The sequence below is a fragment of the Sarcophilus harrisii genome, chromosome 6 (assembly GCF_902635505.1).
Source record: "Sarcophilus harrisii chromosome 6, mSarHar1.11, whole genome shotgun sequence".
Lineage (NCBI taxonomy): Eukaryota > Metazoa > Chordata > Mammalia > Dasyuromorphia > Dasyuridae > Sarcophilus > Sarcophilus harrisii.
In genome coordinates, this window is record NC_045431.1 from 177146279 (window position 1) to 177166146 (window position 19868).

At 52.3% G+C, this 19868-nt stretch overlaps 1 protein-coding gene across 2 annotated transcripts in view; it reads left to right on the forward strand.

The window, feature by feature from the left end:
• The first annotated feature begins 211 nt into the window (after positions 1-211).
• Positions 212-19868, forward strand: part of ASAH1 (N-acylsphingosine amidohydrolase 1) — a 39784-nt gene continuing 20127 nt past the window's right edge. Inside the window, exons 1-2 of one of the 2 annotated variants that reach the window (XM_031943839.1) lie at positions 212-387; positions 11666-11712. In XM_031943839.1, coding sequence (XP_031799699.1) covers positions 295-387; positions 11666-11712 — 140 coding nt within the window. In that variant the 5' untranslated portion in view covers positions 212-294. Of the gene's footprint in view, positions 388-1719; positions 1741-11665; positions 11713-19868 lie in introns of those variants that run through there. The other variant, XM_031943840.1, reaches the window with a different exon arrangement.

Here is a 19868-nt window from a genome sequence, read left to right on the forward strand (position 1 = left end):
CTAGGCCAATGGCGTGGCGGTACCTCTGCGAGGCCCCGCCCTTCTCCGCTCCCCTAGCAGGCACGCCTGGGCTGTACCACAGTGGGAGATGTTATGGGGGAGGTGGCATCCACGACGAGCAGCGAGGGGCCGAGGGGTCGCTTTTTCGGGCGCGGAAGCCCCCGCATCGCTCTCAGATGGTGCAGTCCAGGGCGGGCCCGGCGGCAGGGCGGGGCCACCCTAAATTGCGGCTCGCGGAGCGCGTGAGGCTCGCCCGGAGGCCCGGAGTGACCGCGGAAGGGCGGCAGCGCGGACATGCGGTTCCCCGAGCGCCTCTCCTGCGCCTTCCTGGCGGCGGCGGCGGCGGCCGTGCTCGCCACCTGCGTCCTGGCCCAGCGAGCGCCCCCGGTGAGGCCCGCGCCGCGGGGAGGGGGGGCCACCCCGGCAGGGTGAGAGCCCCGCGGAGGGGCCCGGGGCGACCCGCGCTGCGGGCGGGCAGCCCGAGGCCCGCCGCTCGTGGGGCGTTCTCCCCGCCCCCGCGGGGCCCGGGGGCCGGAGCTCCGGGCTTGGGCTTCCAGGCCGCCTCCTGGCCCTTCCGGCCCCCGCGGACTAGCAGGACCCCCTCCCCCCCCCAGGCCAAACCGTGCCCGGCCCCGCCCCTCCCGGGCGGCGAGAATTCTTCTCCGAGGATGGGTCCGCGCACCCTGGCCCCATTGGCTGTTGGGGCAGAGCGACAGGACTGGTCCATCCGGGCAGCGCGGCCGTCCCCACTCCCGGCTGGGCTGCGGCCCGAGGGAGAAGCTGGAGAAAGGGCCTGAGCGCCGGGGCTGCTGGGGGCTGGCGCAGCGCAGCGCCCCGCGGAGCCGTCCGAGGAGCCGGGGAACTGTCCGAGGTCCCGCTCTGGCCCGCTTCCGCAGAGACTGGGGCCGGGGCTGGTCTGAGCGAATTGGGGCCCGGAGTAGCCGGAGCCTCGAGAGGCCGGGGCGGTTCTTAGCCGAGAGACAGAAGCCAGCTGGTGCCCCGTGTACGCCGTCTGTGCGTTTGGGGCCCGGGTCCTGTGCGGGAGGAGACTGCGAGGGCGGGGCAAGCCCCTGCCGGGGGAGGGGCCGGAGCTCTTGGGTGCTGGGAGCGCCCAAAGAAGGAGTGCGAGGGAGAGCAAAGGCTGGAAGGTGTAGAAGGTATATCAAACCCTGCCTTTACGCCTTCATCCCGAGCCGGTCCCTTCCCTTTCCTCAGTTTCCTCCTCCGCGGAGGGAGGGGCTGGGCCAGGAGATCTGGGCTCAGGCGGCCTGTGGTCCTACTAGCTTAGGGAGTTCCCTGGTGGTTCTGTGGCCTCCCGGAGCCCTCCTCCCAACGGTGGGTCAGGCCACAGCCCATCCGGGCTCCTCGTCCCCCGGCATCCGCGTCCTGCCCATCACGGCGTGCTAGGGCTGATCTGTAAGTGCCTGTCACTTTCCGCTTGCAGCAAGGGCCTTGCTTGTAGGGACGGTGGTCTTTGTGACGCCCCTCTCTTACTGCTTATAGCCCCCAACCCCAAACTCTCTCCGACCTCCTGCCTCTGTCAGGGACATCCACGCCCCCGGGTCTCAGCCCCCAGTCATGCTGACCTTGTGCCCTTCCCGGTGCACCAGGCCACCCTCGGCAATGCCTTAATGCCCCCCAGGCGCCAGGTCCTGTGCGGGGCTCAAAGCAGAAATGAGACAGGAGCTTGTATTCTAATGGGGAGACATCTGTGTGTGCGTGTGAACATCTAATATGGATGTAAGGACACACTCACACGCGTGAGTAAGTGGTATCTGATGGCCGCCCCATCTCCACAGGAGGCCTACAGCTTTCACCTTTGCAGATGGGGGAGGCCGCACCAGGCCCACCAGGTCTGAGGGCAGAGCACACCGGGTGCAGGACGGCCACACTTGTGTCCTGGAGCCCCCTTTGGACAAGAGGAGGGCCGGGAGTTGCTGTCGCAGGACGGATGCCAGCCCAGGCTGGTTACACTGTAGACACACCAAGGACCTATTGCTGACAGTCTTTGTAAACAAGTCAGGGAGGTTCTGCAGAGGAGGGAAGGTGAGGGAACGAGCCGGGCAGAGGCCTGTCTCCCAGTGCTGCCGCCTCCCCCGTGTCTGTCCTCCTCGGAAGCGTCTCCCCCTCTGCAGGTCCCCAATGTTGCCGAGGGCAGCTAGAGGAGGCAGCGGTTCTAGTTCTTATTGTGCGCAGAGACCTCTCCCGAGGGCACTGCCATGCCAGCGCACACAGACTGTCCGGTTCCCGGCCCCCGACATCCGCCACGCTCCTCTCTCCAGGTCTAGAGGACTTCTCGTTTTTTGTTTTAGATAAAGGCGTAGATTAGTTGGTGACATCTCTGCAGCCAGCCTTTGGAGAGGGAAGGAGCCACACACTTGGAGAACAGACAGGGAAAGTCATTTATTCTGAGTCCCCTGTGAGGCCTCTGGACATTTGATATGGTGGGCTGACCAGCAGCGCCGTGACAGCCTGGTTACACTGGGGCTGTAGGCTAGTTCTGCATTGGTTGGTGCTTTGAGTGGTTTGTATGGGAGAAGGCACAACGGTGGGCCAGGTGGGAGCTGCTTGTGGGGTCAGGCCTCCAGTCACATCCCCATTGTGAAGGGTACTGGGCTGGAACCATGGCTTCCTACCCCGTGTGAAACGCCTGCTGTCTGGGAGAAGGAGAAACTCCTTTCCCCAGAAGAAGCAGATGTTCTGCAGATGAGCAGAGTTGTGGAAGAAACACCAGATCACTTAATGGAGACTTCAGGGGCTTAATGGAGAAAATAGCACTTAATCTGAAACTGGTGATTGCTTAATTATAATAATGGTGATGGCCATGGATTTCTTTCTCTCCGGTTTACAGCCTCCAGCCCTTTATGTGTCAGGATCTGTGCTGGGCACTAAAGTCAGGAAGGCAAAATGTCCCTGCCCTCAAAGGACTTTCTTTTCTTTCTTTTTTTAACTAGAAAAAAAATTCACATGTAAACACAAAGTAATTTGGGGTGGGGGTGGGGCAGGAAGGGGATAAGGTAGTAGCACCTGGGGGATCAAGGCAAAAAAGCAGGACTCCTATAGGAGAAAATACCAGAGATGGACTTTGAGAGAGGCTTGATCTTAAATGCTCAGCCTTTGATTGTATAGGTTGGTCTTAGAGAGCCTGCCGCTTTTGGGGAAGGGCTCCAAACTTTAGCAAAAGGGCAGAGTATTTGGAGGAATGGGAGTGGTTTGGTCTAGAAAAGAGAAAACTTGACTTCTCAGGTCCCTGCTAACTAGGGTCAGAGAATCAAAGCATCCTTGGAATATCTCTTTTTACTGGATGCATAAAGTGCAGGTTTGTACGTGGGCACATCTGCAGAAAGGGCTGGGGAAATTGTATTTTTTAAAAACAAATTTCCCCACTTTTTATAGCTTAACATCCAGGATGTGTTTGGAGGGTCAGTTGAGATATAGGTGTTCCCTCTTGTCAGTCTTTGTTCCTTAGTCTGGGCTCTTCACCAGGGGTAGATTTCTGGAAAACATCTTTAACTGGGTCTGTTTAAGTGTCCTGTAAGAGTCCAGATTACAAAATATGTTTCCAGCCAACGAATCCTTGCAGTCTGTCCTCTGCTATTGCCTTTGAACACCCAGGACCATCTTTGTAGCATATTCAGATGTCAGAGGAGAACTAAACCAGAGTCCAAGTGGCTTGGAGCCCTCCAAGCAGCCAAACTCACTGTCATCCACACCTAAACCATCACCTTTTCCCACTGCCCCTTGCTCTGCTTTTCAGAACCAAGCAGACTAGTCTGCTCCCTGTTCCCTGTGATCACCTTTCAAATACTCAAGCAACCTGTTCCTTCCAGCTCTTCTCAGCCTGTTTCAGGCTAAACAACTTTAGTCTTTCCTTGCATGTCATGTTCCCAGTCTCTATCTTGATCACGCTCTTCTGACATACAATTTTGTCTGTCTTTCCTAAATGTGGCTCCTAGAACTGGGCCCAGGAGTCCATATGTGGCCACCTCAAGGCCAGGGCAGGTGAAGAATCTGGGGATTAGAATTATTCCACCTGCCATAAATGATACTGAAACTAGGCTCTGAGCCAGTGGCACTTTATTAAAGGGTCCATGATTCCTTCTAATGAAGTGGACTTCAGATCTTCCTCACTATCTGAGATGCTACTCCCCCTTAGGGCTATACTTTTACGGGGTTACAATTATGCTAAGTATAGAACAGCAATTTCATTGGTTTACATAGACTGCATAGGCTAAATTATGAATACCGGTGAGCTCACAAGCTGGCTGAAGCTATCACAGTCAGTGATCTAAGTGGTTCTAAGATGGCCATCTCCTGTTGGACAAATGATTGTTCCAGAAGCACAGAAATATTTTGGGAGACTTTTCATATAGTTGTGATCTCTGCCATACTGGACTTGGTCACCATCACAAGGCAGAACAAGAGTGGAGGACCTTTAGTTAGCTTCCTACAAGTAAACAAGTGAACTTAGAATCTGCAGCTCACAGCTCTGAGGCCTTATATACAGAACTTTGATATGATTTTTATCAAACTGATTAATTCTTATCAGAATAGAGTAGGAGTCCAAATGAATTGTTTCTCACAAATTTACTCCTCTTCAATATGGTATTTGCTGGCTCTCTCAACTTGTGGATACCTCTAAAACTCCAGTTTTTGTTTGTTTGGGGTTTTTTATGTGAACTGTTGTCTCACCACGACTCTGGCATCTTGTATTTGTAAAGTAGATTCTTGGGATCCAAGTGTAACATTACATTCATATCCCTGTAAAATTTTATCTTACCCAGTTGAGCCATCTTTTAGGTTTTGAGTCTGAGATTCAGCATCTTAGCTCTTTCCCTATTAAATTCTACAAATTTAATAAGCATGTCATTCATGGTTTTGTCCATGTCACTGGATAAAAACAGTCAATCCTGGAGCAAGAACTTTACTAGACACTGCATTCCAGATGGACATCAACCCATTATTGACAACTCTGATATCTCCCTATTTTATCCATAAGCAAAGTACAATTGTCATAATCAAATGCATTGCTGAAATAGAAGAACCTTGTTCTGTCTCCAATATTCCACTGATTTACTAGTTTTGTGACCATATTAAAAACAGGGCAGGGCAATCAGGTTTGAAACCATGCTGGCTGGTGGTAATCACTGCTGCCTTTGTGTGAGCTAGAATTTTGTCAACCATAAAAGTAAAGCTCATTGGACTTTCTCTAATTTCCAGACTCTATTCTTGTTGTTGAAAATGAAAAATTTTACCCCTCCGCACCTCAGGCTCTCTCTGGATGTTTCAAGAATCATGGGCTCAGACTGTGACTGTTCTTTCCCTTTGATGATGTAGTTCATCTGGTCTCAGGGATTTGGGCCACTGGAGTTTGCTGACTGGTTTCCCAAGTTATTCTGGGGACGTTCTCTATGAGCTTGAATACTAGGTTGTGCAGTGGATAGAGTGCTGGGCCTGCAGGTAGGACTACTCATCTTCATGAGTTCAAGTCTGACCTCAGGCACTTACTAGCTCTGTGACTCTGGACAAGTCATTTATCCCTGTTTGCTTTTGTTTCTCATCTGCAAAACGAGCTGGACAAGGAGATGGACAGCCTCTCCAGGGTCTCTGCCAACAAAGCCCCACACAGGCTCACAAAGCGTCTGGCATAACTGAAACGATTGAAAAACAACCCAGTTTCCAGACTTGTTAGAAGAGAAAACAACATGAGAGCCCTTTAGGTCAGCCTTCTCCACGCCATGTTCTCTGCGTACCCGACCCCTGCCCTGGCTCACATCTTGACTAAGCACACTTGTCCATTGGCAGACTTTGTCCTTGAGCATCTCATCTTCCTTGGGCCTTTGGGGCTTCCTTCTCCTTGTCTTCTGAACCCTCCGCCATGTGTCTTCCCCACATCTTGGGTTCCCAGCTTGCCTCCCTTCCATATTTGAGTCATGTGATAGATAAGTCCTTTGCCCCATCACTCACTGCCATCACTTCCCCCTTAGCAAGTTTCTTCTCTGTTGGCCTTAAACGGCTCTCTCTTCTCCTGGTCACTTCCCAAGTTTCCTTTTAAGATAGGTCACACACGTATGACTTATTGGGTGTCTTGTATTTAGCAGAGAGCAGGCCCTGGCTGTCGTCCATGTAATCCCTTTTTCCTTAACCAAGTTTCTCATTGGTTTCAGGAATGCCATGTCATGACCTTCCCGCCTCTTGTCAAGGTAGTGCTCATCTCTGTAAGACTTTGAGCTCCAGATTTTTCTCCCTCCCCCCTCCTATATTCTCCAAAGGAGACTCCATAGTTCTCTCTCTAGATCTGGATGGCGTTTTCCATCACAAGTCTTTTGGAATCATTATATTGCTGAGAAGAGATGAGTCAGTCAGTGGATCATAGCCCAATACTGCTGTGACAGCGTTTCCAGTGTCTCCTGGTCATTCTCACTTCACTCAGCATCAATTTAAGTCTTTCCAGGCCTTTCTGAAATCAGCCCGCTCATCATTTCTTACAGAACAATAGTATTCTATTCCATTCAGATGCCACAACTTGTTCAACCATTCCCCAATTGACGGACATCTTCTCAATTTCCAATTCTTTGCCACCACAAAAAGAGTTGCCATAAATATTTTTGTACATGTGGGTCCTTTCCCATTTTTTATGATCTCTTTGGGATACAGGCCCAATAGTAGTATTGCTGGATCATAATTGTAATTGCTCTCCAGAATGGTTGGATCATTTCACAACTCCACCAACAATGCATCAGTGTTCCACTTTTGGCAGCTCTTTCTGTCACTAGGTCCATGCCTCTATCTCCTGAGCTTCTCAGTGCAGCCCCCACCAGTGCTCCCCCTTGTGTCTTACTCCCCTTCATTAGAGGGCAGCCTACCTCCTTGCACCAGTTACTTGTACTTAGTGCATTGACATTCAGCCATGGTCCAAGGCCATTGTAGACAGTGCCCCTTGTAGCCAGCACCCCAATGGGGGCTGGACTCTTGGATTGTGTTGGAGCTTCTTACTGGGCTCCCAGTCTTGGCAGAGACAGGGGCTGGTCTTTCCTTCCCCTTCCTGTGTAAAGCCCTCCAAGTGAGATGAAATTTGGGGCACCCTACCTTTTCTGACCTCAGGTCAGAAAAGCTCCTAGCTTTGTGTGAGCTCTGGCTGGGGGAGCCATAGTTGTTGTGACCCCTTGGATCACAGTCTTAGAAAAGGCTGGAGTCCTGGGGCCACCTTGAAGTTTCTGGAGTGTTTGTTGACCTGGTAATTGGCTGATATTGAAGTTCAAGGGCCCAAAGTAAAGAATAACTACTAATGGTCTTTGGAACCTCAAAATCTTTGACTCTGTAGGCTGTTCAATCAGTTGAACCTTTGCCCTTTCACTCCACTGAGAAAATTGTCCCATGGTCAAGTTGTACATCTTACTCTCTTTTAAAGGTTTACTCTGAGCACAGAATTTCAAGAGACCCCAGAAGCCATTTGATCCGCCTTTACTTGATCCCTTCTGCCAGATCCCTGGCCTTCCAGACTCTACCTGAAGACTTGTAGTGGTGCAGAGCTCACTCTTTCCCAAGGGCAGTTCAGATTGTCCCATGGTCAAATGTACCTTCTGCATTTGTTTGTTGAAACTCTGGGCCTCTCTAGTGCACCCTTGCAGGGTGAAGCAGGCGAAGGCAGGGCCCCGTGGATCAGTGAGCAGTGGCCCTGGATGGGGGAGTTGGAAAATCTGGGCGCCTGCATGTCCCTGTTGTGGGGCTGATTGCCAAGAGAGAGCCTCCCCTCCTGGAACCTCAATTTCCTCACCTATAAAGTGGGGCAGGCATTTTTGCAGCCCTTCCTTGCCTGATTTTAGGCAGGGAAACACTTTGTAAATGTGATGCATGAGTGTGTGCAATTCCTGGGGAGTATTTTCAGACATGCATGCTTGCTAAATGTTCCTTGATGTACATTTTAACCCCACTACTGTCACCCCCACCAAAAAAGGAACAAGAAGGGGATGGTTGTTCAGTCAGTTTTCAGCCATGTCTGACTCTCCGTGACCCCCTTTGGGCTTTTCTTGGCAGAGATGCTGAAGAGCTTTGCCATTTCCTCCTCCAGCTCATTTTGCAGATGAGGAAACTGAGCAGGGAAGTGGAAGTCCTTTCCTGAGGTCAAAACTTGGGCTGGGCCTGGAGTCACGAGTCACAAGTCACCAGCCCCGTGGCCAGAACACGGGGCCCTTTTTATTGCTTCCTTTTTCTCTGTGCCGGCTCCCAGCCTTCCTATTAGCCTCTTCTCCTCCTTGGTGACCTTTCCCCTCAGACTGTGTCCCAGCCAGGCCTCCCCAGCCGCTCTCTTGGCTGGGTAGGACACCACTTTCAGCCTTAGCCCTGGCCGCCAGATCACTGAGCTGAGATAAAAATCATCATGGAAACAACAACAAATGGGATGCCAGGGTCACCTTGATAGTTCTGCAGCAGTTGGCCCAGCACCGCCCTTTCTGCAGCAGTCTTTGGTAGTCATTAAGATGAATAACAGCCCCCTCTCCCCCCTCCTCCCCCCCCACCCCCGTGCCTAGAAGGAGGCAGAGGGGGAAAGTGGGGTGCCACCGATGCAAGGTGATGGTTTGGTCTGGGGGGGACTGGGGATGACGGGCCTGGGGTAGGTGGCTGAGGTAGGAGAGAAGTGGATGTCCCTGGAATTGGGGAACTGAGCCACAGTGGGGTAGAAGGGTATGGAAATCACCAGACTTCCAGCAAGGGAGGGGTTTGGGTTGAAGGGAGTGGGAGCCTTTCTGGGAGTGTGGGGGGCAGGCCTTTCTGCAGAGTATGCTGAGAGTTCCTTAGCCAAGAGGGAAGGGAGATGGGAGCTTGCTCTTAGTGGATCCCAGGGCCAGAAGAGACAGACTAGGGCTGAGGAGGGACCTCTCCACTGAACCCAGGGAGGCTGCCTGGCAGGCAGACTGAATGTGGTCCCACTGGAGTGTTCTCCACCAGCGGCTCTCCTGGGGGCCCTCCTGTGGCCCTCGGCGCCGGGGTCTGTGAAAGCGGCACTCCTGGCTCTGGTGACTTAGCAGAGCATTTCTTCTTGGAAATGGGGGAGGGTCATGGCCCGGGGTTTGAGAGAACTCAAAGAGATTCTCGGAAGGTCACCGAGTTCCTTGGCACCCTAGTTGATGGGCTGGACTCTAAAGGCAGAAACAGTTCCAGAGAGCTTTAGATCCTGAAAGTTTGGGGCTTAGCTAGCTGGCCACCAGCCTGCCAGCTCATAAAAGAAAGATCATAATTTAGGAATGGAGACGAGCTTTTGCAGAAAGACACATAGGTAGGATGGGGGTTTTACTGGAGACCACTTCAGAGCAGCAGGTGAGAAGTTTTAATTGCTCAGCCAGCCTTCCTTAGCTAGATAAGCAGTTTTTATTGCCTCTTGAGTTCATCAGCTTGCTGGACAGTTTTGAGTAGACCAGCTTTCTCATTTGTAATTTGGAAAGTGGCCCTAGTGTTTGTGAGGAAAGTACTTCTGAATCCTTCCTTCATCTTCTTGTTGATGGGCGACTTCAGAACTCTCAGAGAAAAAACCTTGCCCCCAAATATTTGAAAGAAAAGAGGGAACCACTCCAGGAGCTTAGCCCCGGATGGGCTAGGTTTTCTTGGCAAAGACACTGGAGTACCTGGCCATTTCCTCCTCCAGCTCACTTTCAGATAAGAAAACAGGCAAACAGGCTGAAGTGACTCACACAGTTAGCAAGTGTCTGAGGTCATGCCATTGTCAGTAAGTGTGAGCTTGAACACAAACCAAGACCTCCGCTCCAAGTGACTCTGTCCACTTAAATGTACAGGGCAGAATGTGGGAGACTATTCAGGAATCCTCAAGAATTCTCAAGTGTCTTCTAAGATGCCCTTAGCATCATGAGGTGTTAACTAGCAGCCTCCTAAGAAGTCTTATTCTGAACCAGAAGGAACCTGGTGAGGTTGAATCTCACCAAAGGAGAAAAGAATTGGATTTGAGACTCTGACTCAGTTTTTTCATCTGTAAAATGGGCTTATATTTTTTGGAATCCTTAGTAGCCCAGAGGATCATCATCTAGAGGCTATGTAAGTCACTTTGCCAACTTTAGTATTGGGGGGGGGGGAGCTCTGGCTCTGTCAGGGCAGAGAGGGGCTTCCTCACGTAGCATATGGAGTCTGAGAATTCTTGGCCAGAGGAAGTCTAGGAGGGAGTCTAGTCCAGTCTAGGAATCACAGCCTGCTAGAACTAGGGGCCTGGGGTGGTTGAAGGGACTGAGCTCCCAGATCCATCCAGTTAGGAAGCACTTCATCCTTTTGTACTGCCTTACAGAGGAAGGTTGGTGGGCCTGGAGACCCAGCAGGCTTCTGTGTCATGGGAATGCGCGGTCTGGTAGACTTGCTACTGTAGTAGCTAGGGAGAGCCAGCCTCCGCTTTGGGCCCATTTCTGGCCTGTCCTGGCCATGGGACTCTGGCTCCTGAGAAGTGAGTTTCATGCCTGGAGAGTTCCCTGTAACAATGAATAAGAATCAATAAGAGCTGTCCCTCTAAGAAGCTAAATAATGATGACTGTTAGGGGTTCAGTGGAGAGGTCCCTCCTCAGCCCACCTCCCTCCTGCCCCAGCCCTAGTCTGTCTCTTCTGGCCCTGGGATCCACTAAGAGCAAGCTCCCATCTCCCTTCCCTCTTGGCTAAGGAACTCTCAGCATACTCTGCAGAAAGTCCTGCACCCCGCTCCCTTCAACCCAAGCTCTTCTCAGAGCTTGTCATTATATTTCTGTTTCCTGGTTGGCTCACCTTAGCGGGGGAAGGTGGGGAGGGGATATTCTGCCATCTTGTATTCACTGATAGCCACTTAATTATCTTGGAAGTAATGTTTTTTTCCAGTTGTAGTCAATTCTTTGTGACTCCATTTGGGGCTTTTTCTTTCTTCCTCCCTCCCTCCGTTCTTTCCTTCTTCCCTCTCTCCCTTTCTCCCTCCCTCCTTCCCTCTCTTTTTTCCTTCCTTCTTCCCTCCCTCCCTCCTTTCCTTCCTTCCTTGCTTCCTCCCTTCCATCTATCTTTTCTTGAGGCAATTGGGGTTGTGACTTGCCCAGGGTCACACAGCCAGGAAGAGTTAAGTGTCTGAGGTCAAATTTGAACTCGGGTCCTCCAACTTCAGGGCTGGTACTCAACCCACTGCACCAAGTAGCTGCTCCCAATTTGGGGTTTTCTTGGCAGAGATACTGGAGTGGTTTGCCATTTCCTTCATCAGTTCATTTTATAAATGAGGAAACAAGCAAACAGGGTTAAGTGACTTGTCCAAGATCACACATCTGAGGTCAGATTTGAACTCAGGAAGATGAGTCTTAGTGACTCCAGGCCTGATACTCTCCCCACTGGACAATGTAGCTAAAATTAAAATGATAATTATTGTCTCACTTGATTCTCACAACAAGCCTGGGAGATAGGTATTTTATTATCCCCATCTTACAGAGAAGGAAACTAAAGCAGGCAGCATGCAGTAACTTACTTTTCGTCAGACAGCTCATAAGTAAGGTGAGAATTGAGCTGACTCTGGGCCCCCCATTCTAACCCCTGCACCACCTGGCTGCACTCGTTTGAATGGATCTTAGAAGGAGAAGGGAAGGACCAAAGCGTCTTTCAATCTATTCAGGGAGTCCATGAGAAATCTGTTCTGAAACGGTGTTTGTTATTTTTTCAACAGTGGACAGAAGACTGCAGAAAAGCAACTTACCCTCCGTCTGGGCCCACGTGAGTAATGCATTGCTCCTTGGGGTCCATGTGCGGTTTTCCCCCTCCTGGCATAGGGGGTAGGGAATGGCCCGGGAGTCAGGAGGACATTGGACTGGGATCTTTGCCTCAATTCCCTCATCTGTAAAGTGAGGGGATTGAGCTCCAGGGTCTCCGAGGTCCATTTCTGGCTCCAGATCTCTGATCTTGTGCATCTTGTGATTCTGTCCTTTGTGAGTGCCCTAAAGGTCTTATGGGGAAAAAAGAGGTGTTAGCAAGGAAGGCTCATTTCCCTGTCCACACACTTGAGGGAGTCCAAAGCCTTCCCCCCGTTCTAGAGCACAAACATGGCCCTCAGGGGTGGCTGCCAGACTTGGACCAACCCCACATGGTTCTTATTCCTAGGCCTATCTGGGCCCCGGAGCTTGAGAACAGTGGGGGAACCCCAGGCAGAGAAGCCATGCAGGGCAGCAGAGGGCCGTCAGTGGTCAGCAGAGAGCCAGAGCGGGCTCCCTCCCTGCCGGCCCTCAGAGCCATGGCCCTCGCCTGGTCCCTGGGGGAAGGGGGAGGCAGGCCGGTGCCATCCCTTCCCTCCGGCTCCGCCTCCTCTCGGTGTCTCTGTAGCTCCTGGGAGACCCGGCTGTGCCTCCAGCAGGCCCAGTGGGGGGATTGGCCCTTGTGCATTGCAGAATAATGGGAGCCACCTCCTGGGCCGGCTCCCTGCGGGGAGTTTCAGTCACCTTTGCGGGGCCCTGGGCCAGGCTGAGAGGGCTCCCCCAGGGGCAGGCTTCTCTGGGAACACCCGCTAGCCCACAAGAAGGGCGGGGGAGGGTGTGAAGGCTGAGCACGACCAGGGCAGCGCCTGGAGCAGGACAACTTTCCCTCGGGAGCAGCAGGTCCCAGGACAATTCTGGCGGCAGCTGCTGATCGCGCTCCCTCCCCTTGGGCCCCAAGCTTCCCCCGGACTCATCCGTCCTCGGGTTTCTCTCTTCTCAAAATGGTTGGAATGCAAAGGGCTTTTGGTCAGGGAGGTCAGGCCTGCGGGGAGTCTTCTGTTGGCAGTAGGAAGGGGGGGATGGAGGCCCTTGGGCTGGGGCCTGGCGCTAGTGGGTGGGTGAGAGCTGCCTGGCTAGGAGTGGGGGGAGAAGCTCTCTCTGCCAGAGGCTAGCTGTGGAAGCAGAGAAGAGGGCCAACAAGAGAACAGATTCAGCCTGTGAGAGAGGCCCGGGTCCTGTGGAAGCCCCATGAACAGAAGGGCCTTGGACAGCTTGGGGACAGTTCGGGGTGGGGGGTGCCTGGAGACCCACTTTGGTGTTGGGGGGAGCCTGACCCGCAGATGGAACTTCCAGGTGGAGATGCCCTGGAGACCCCTAAGGGGTCGGGGAGAGCCAGGGCCGAGGGGCAGATTCTTGTCACCCCTTCTCTCTCCTCTCCCTGACTAGGTGAAGGATGAGCGAGGTTGCCAGGGGACGGCAGAGTTGTGAGAAGGGGACCGGGACGGCCTCTCAGTCGCCAGTCTCTGTGGCAGGGCTTTGAGGCCGCCCTTCACATGTAACAGTTGCCCGAGTCCCTGGCCCCCTGTGGGCAGCCCGCTTCTTTAGTGGCTCATCATCACGTTCATTCTCATTGTCCCGAGGTTGGGGGTGAGCCAAGGGGGGCTTAGATAACTTCTCATCGGCTAATCAAGTCGCCGCCTCTTTCTCATGAGCCTGTTATTAGAGCTCTCACTGCATTTCATCAAATCATTATTGTTCATGTGAATGAACATGACTAATAAACAAGGACTTAGTTCTAAGTACTTAGTACTTAGTACTAAGTAAATTGATGTGACTGAGTGTGCAACTTGTTAGTAGTGAAATCGATGATAAAGGGCAAGTAGGTGGCACCATGGTAGGACACTGGGTCTGCGGTCAGGAGGGCCTGAGTTCAAGTCCAGCCTCTGACACACACTAGCCGTGTGGCCCCAGGGCCACAAGTCATTTGACCCCAATTGCTTGGCAAACCCCTCCCTCCCATCATGTGTGTCAGTGATAGAACAGACACAGCTGTTGACATTGTGTTGGCTGTGAGGTGTCCTCCGCTGTTATGAGGCCTCTTCACTCTTAAGAATGATTTCATGCCGCACTATTCACTTAGGATAACAGTGAACGTCTTATTGGAAGAATTTTCTTCCTCCTCTTTAGGAAATGAAGATTGGAACAGTTCTGCCAAGGAAAAGAGGCCTCTCCTTTCTTCCCTGTCTTCTCTAACTTTCTAACCTTGGTGGCTTTTCTCGATCTGCCACATAATCTTCCCAAACTGACGATTAAAACTACCCCTTCCCCAGCATTCCAGTTGGTTCTTAACGCTACAGGGGCCAGTTTTCTCAGGGGAGCTTTTGAAATAAATGTTGGACAAATTAAGGGCTGGAGGAGAGGGTGAGAAACTAGGAAAAGAGCAGTGGAGAGGCAGGAAGTAAGACAAGTGTGCTAAACTCCAAAGTCAAGTAGAAAGGAATGACTGATTGTTTCAAAAGCTGCAAAGTCCTGAGGGACCAAGAGGAGGCTGGAGGGAAAAAGCCATTGAGGTTTGGAGTCCTGCTCCTGGGGGGTGGATGGCATAAGGCCTCAGGCAAGGGAACTCCACACAGCGGTAAAGGGGGAAAGGAAGGGACAGGAGCTGGTTAGGGGAGAAATGGCAAAGGAATCCTTTTAAGATTAGGGAGATGAGCCCTTGGACGCAGATTAGGAGCACATAAAGAGAGGAAGACATTAAAGAGGAATTGCTGTTCAAGCATTTATTGAATACCTGCTGTGTACCAAGCACTCAAGTAAGCACCAAAGATACCCAAACCCCAAAACAGTGTCTGCTCACAAGAAGCTTACGTTCTATTGGAGGGAGACTGTGCACAGCGAAGTCAGTATGGTGTCATAGAAAGCAAATGCAAAGGCGTTGCCGGGGGAGGGGGACTTAGCCCCTGGGAGAAGGGGTCTAGGTGCCACGGAGGAGCTGATCCTTGAGCTAAGTCCTGAAGGAAATCAGATGTACAGAGAGGCAGGGGCGAGAAGGGTGCGTTCCAGGTGTGGGGAGCAGGTGTAGAGACAGGAGATGGAATGTGGTATGTGGAGAAGAGCAAGTTGTCCAGTAGGCCGGAGCATGGGGTGCCTGACAGAGAGGGAGGACCGCGTCAGAGTGCTGGGGAAGGTCAGCAGGAGCCAGCTCACCCAGGCCTAGAGGCACCAAGGGGGCCCCAGGAGGGCTAGGCAGACAAATTTGGTAGCTGGTGTGGAGAGGAAAGGAGGTGATGTGAGAGGTGATGGGCAGGTGTGTCATTGGCACTCAGCTGCTGAGGGAGAGGAGAGAGCTGGCAGTGCCATTTGCGTTCGGAAGGACATGAACCAGAAGGTGCAGGAGCCAAGTGGTGTGTTTTGGGGAAAAGAGAAGTTCTGCCCATGGGTGCCTTTGGACTGTGGAGTAAGGCTGTATTCTGTATGGTTCCCATGGGGAGATGGTCCTCCTTTTGTTTGTCTGCGGTGTATAATTCACATTTATGCTGTGAGAGGGCAGCCGGTCTGGGCTGGGCCCCCCTCACCTCTCTTCACTTAGGATCAATCCCTGCTGGCCACAGAGAGCCAGCCACCCATCGGCCTTTCCTTTATTCTTCCTGCATCCTTCTCTGACTCAGTACGCACCCACCCATAGACAAACACTGCAGTTTTGTTTGAGGGCAAGGTAATAAACACCTGCTGGATTGCTGTCTGGTTTCCATGGAGCAGAGGGAGCAGCAGGCAGAGGGATCTTGGGGCCAGGCAGGTTTGAAGCTGGCAGGGAGTAGTCTAGTCCCTCTCTGATGTACCCAAGCCCCAAGCAGTAAGCATCTGAGGGATGCAGAGCCAGGGGGGCTTTCTTCACTATATTGTACTATAGGGAGAAGGGCTTTTCTTCTTTGGGAAGGACTTTTACAAAAGGTAAGTTCCCCTCCAACTTATTCTCTGCTGGGAGAGAAAGCATGTATGTATAATCATAAATTGATCCATGGATGGAGAGCCAGCTTCAGTCAGGAGGACTTGAGTTCAAGTCCTGCCACATAATCTCTCAGGAAGGGTCCCTCAAGGAGCAGGAGTTATATCATTCAGGGAGAGTTTGCTTCTAGTGGAATCAATCCCAGGCCTACTCTGAAAGGCCGAAATTATTGGGGGCCTTGACATAAGCAACAGAGGAGCAATGCAGAAGATGGCATTGGAGGTGCAACTGAGGGAACCCAGGGTTCTGTGAGGATGAAGAACATCTCACATGCCTCGGCCCAGCTCCCGGACCATGCCCACAGCCACAGCAGAAGGCACCTGGAGGGAGACAACAGCAGTGTCTGCCCTCATCAGGCAAGGGCCTCCCTCCCAGCCTGGCTGATCCCCACCTCTGCTGCACCAATACAAGGTGTTCTCCCTTCCTGTCTTAGTAAGGATAGTGTCTCTTTGATGGCCCGACTGGCTGGACTTTGAGCGTCCCATGGAGTGTGTAAGAGACAATGGCTGCTCTTTCAGGGATCTCCAGCCTGATACTGGATGGTTGTTTTAGAGTTGGGGTGATGATCCTTTTTCAGGCCTCAGTTGAATTAGTTGTTGAAGTCCCTTCTAGTGATGAAGTCCTGAGATTCCATGACTGGAGGGGCTTTTAGGTTAGTTAGGCAACTAACCATTGAGATTGGGGGGGTTGGTTCTGAAGTGCCCACGCGAGAGAAGATACAGGACAGCCAAAATAATGATAATTTAAGAGTGTTTCATTGCTAGCTAGTGACCGAACCCCGCCAGAACAGGGGAGTCATCGAGTGAGTGGTCTCAGGATCACATGTTTATAGAAAGAAGAGAGACATATCAAAATGTTTCTTGATACATTTGTCATAATAAAAGGAATTTCTATTCTAGACAGAAGGCAAAAGTTATCCCCCTAAGGGTGCCATTCCCAGGCGGCAATAAGACAGCATTTGTTTATGTTTTATCAAGTCGTCAAGGTCATAGGTTTTTTAGGGCAGTATATCTGGGGATGTAAAAGTACCATCCACATTAGGGCATGAAGAGCTATTAACAAACTTCTGACTACAGAGTTTTAAGATTATGTTTCTCAGGGTCCCATCTGGGGTGCTTCTCCTTCAGTTCTCACCAAGGATGGCCCAAGAAATGGAGGTCAGGGCTCAGGTCTTAAATGGGTTGGTGGTGATTTTTTTCTCCAGCCATAGATCAGCCCATAGATCCACCACTGACCATTAGAAATTAGAAACAAGAGAGACTGGATGAACATGCGCTTCTAAGGGGCAATCAAGAGCAATGAGTGTTCTTGTGAAGGAAAGAACAGCCCTTGACCTGTGAGGAGTTTGGAGGTTGAAAATCTGGGCAAGCTTGGGGACGAAGCTTTACGCTGAGATGTCCTGGAAGGGCTGAAGCTGGTAGTTCCTGTCCTGTCTGATTGCTGTCCCACCGGGGAGGTGGGATGGTCCTCCCCCAGGCAGCAGAGGGATGTGTGACCCACTAGTGCACACACATGCTGCCTTCCCCGGGGAGCACTCCCCCACAGGGCAACAAGCCCTCTGTGTCTGAAGCGGCCGATCCATGTGTTTGATAGGCTCCCAGCAAATGTCCGTGGAGACCACTGCAACACTGGTTGGTGAAAATCCTGGCTCGAGGGAACAGGTTCAGTAGCACTGACCACAGTGTGATGTCTTCCTAGCTAGCTGTGGGGGACAGGGGAACGGGCCTGCTCCCCACACGGGCTCATTACCTCTCCGGCAAGATGGCAGTGTCCATCTGGGAGTGTGGTGTGTCAGAACAGGGCAGGGGAGGAGAGTAAGGGCTGAGGAGAAAGCCCAGAGAGAGTGTGTGAGCTTGGGCAGGAGGGAGAAGGCGAAAGAATCAGGCTCAGGTAACTGGACACGACTCCGAGAAACCAGGCACAAACATGGGCATGGCAGGCTCCGACGGTGGGGCTCACTGCTCTTTATCACTCCATCTCTGTCTGCCTGTGGCCCCCAGACCTGCTCTTTGTCACTGCCTCGATTTTGGTCCCGTGACCTCTCAGTTTTTTCCTAGTCGGTCACCTCTGCACAGCCACCTTCCCTCCCTTTTCCCCATCCCGACCAGCTTGGTGCTCCTCTTCCCGTCGGGGGTCCTGTCCTGCCCTCTGGGCTTTGGGTCTCTCCCAGCACCTACTGACTTTGCATCGACCATCTGCTGCCCAATGAGGCTGGAGAAAGTTATGAAAGCAGCATATCTGGGTCCCTTCCCAGCTTGTGTGGGGTAACCTTCCCTGGGCCCTACTGTTGGGGAGGCACTCCCTTTCCATCAGCCTGCTCTCCACGATGACCATTCTAAGCCTCCTCCTCAGGGCTTCCTGCGCCCTCCCTCAGCCCAGCTCCCAGCTGAGGACCTCTCCCCATCTCTCCCCTCCTGGTGCAGCAGGTCCAGGTGCCTTCTGCAAGGCCTCTCAGAGAAGGCCTTTTCCAGTGTTCATCCTTCCTGACCTCACTGCGGCTTTGGGCGGTGTGCAACGGCTTCTTCTTCTGGATACTCTTTTCTAGATTTTCTTAATGCTTTCCCCTCGTCTGACCGCTCCTTCTCAGTCCCTTCCCTATTTCCTCATCCTTGTCATGTCTCTTGGTTTCCCAAGGCTCCATCCCCATGTTTCAATTCATGGTTTAATCCCATCCTGTCTCGGTAAATCCACTCTGACCTACAATTTTTATCACCCAGTGTTGCAATGGCCTCCGCTGTAATTTGTTTAGAGTTTATCAACCAGATGGGTCAGCCGGCTTCAGGTACAGATGACTGCTCCTCCTCCCGGGGAGTGCTCCCTGCTCTCAGGCCAAGTCCAGGGCTAGGTCCCCAGGCTTTCTCCTGACCTGCAGCCCCAGATCACCATCTGCCTCTTGGGACATCTCAAACTCAGCCCTCTTCCCTCCTCCTCCTTTCCAGCTTCCCCCTGTCACTGGCAACATTATGCTTACAGCGTAGATGTCACCTTCCACTCCTCACCCCCGCCCCCGCCACGTCCAGATTCATGTCTTCTCTTCGCAGTCTCTCTCACACATGCCCCGTCTCTGCTCAGAACTAACAACTTGGTGTAACCGAGGGAAGAGAGCTTGCCTAGCTTGTGTCACTGATGGTTCCACACAGGGACCATTGGTGCTGGCTGAGGGAGCGCCTGTGCTTTCTCGGTGTTCGTTGTCAGGCCAGAATCGGCACCAGCCGCAGAGGACCCGTCTGCGCTTTGTTGCACCTCAGCTTGGGGCTGCAGTGAGTGCATCCTCATCTGCAAATACCCCCACCCCCAGTTCTGGCTTGCAGCCTCTTCAGCTTGGAGAATCAGTGAGGTGGCTGGCTTTGATTCCATGCTTGTCCACACTGATAATGAGGCTGACAGGCACAGTGCCAGAGCTAGCTCAGGACTGGGGAGGCTCTGGAGGAAAGTGGGGGAGGAGGGGGATTAGACTGGCCCCCAAACTGAAGGACACAGAGCCATTGTGCCGAGCTCATTGTTGTGTACACGTGGGACCTGCCAGTCCGCCAGCCCGTGCCAGGAAACAGAACCGCTTCCATCAGAATTCTCTTAGGAAGATCCTCTGGCAGAGACCAGACCCCAGGGTCCTTTCTCAAGCTAAACCGCCGGGCGTCCCAGCTCTCCTGCAGAGGGCCCAGCCCCATTGTTCAAAGGTCAAATGTGCACTTGTCAAGACATTTGTGGAGAACTCACTCAGGGCAAAGGCTCACAAGGTGATGGGAAAAGCAAAGCAGAATTGAATTAGAAGAAATGTGAGATGTGCAAAGCTAGGGAAGCCACCGCAATGCTCATAGATTAATTTGTGCCCAGCTATGGCAGAGCATTCCGAGCTCGTGTTGGTCTGAGCCACAGTCGGACACCCGGTAACTCGACTCTAACACAGCGATGTCATTTTGGTCCTCTTGGAGAACGAAGGACAACCACCCCCGCCTTTGTGCAGACCATCGTTACTTTTCAGTTGGGCTGCACTCGTGTTCCTCCCATCCATGTCGACAGACAGACAATCTTCTGACCTTGTGACCCCATCCAACGGCTTGGTCAAGGGAAAGTTATAAGAGACCAAGAAATAATAAAACAAAATAGAAAGAATGAAAAAATAGAAAAGAATGTGAGACATCTCATAAGAAAAATAACAGATCTGGAGAATAGAT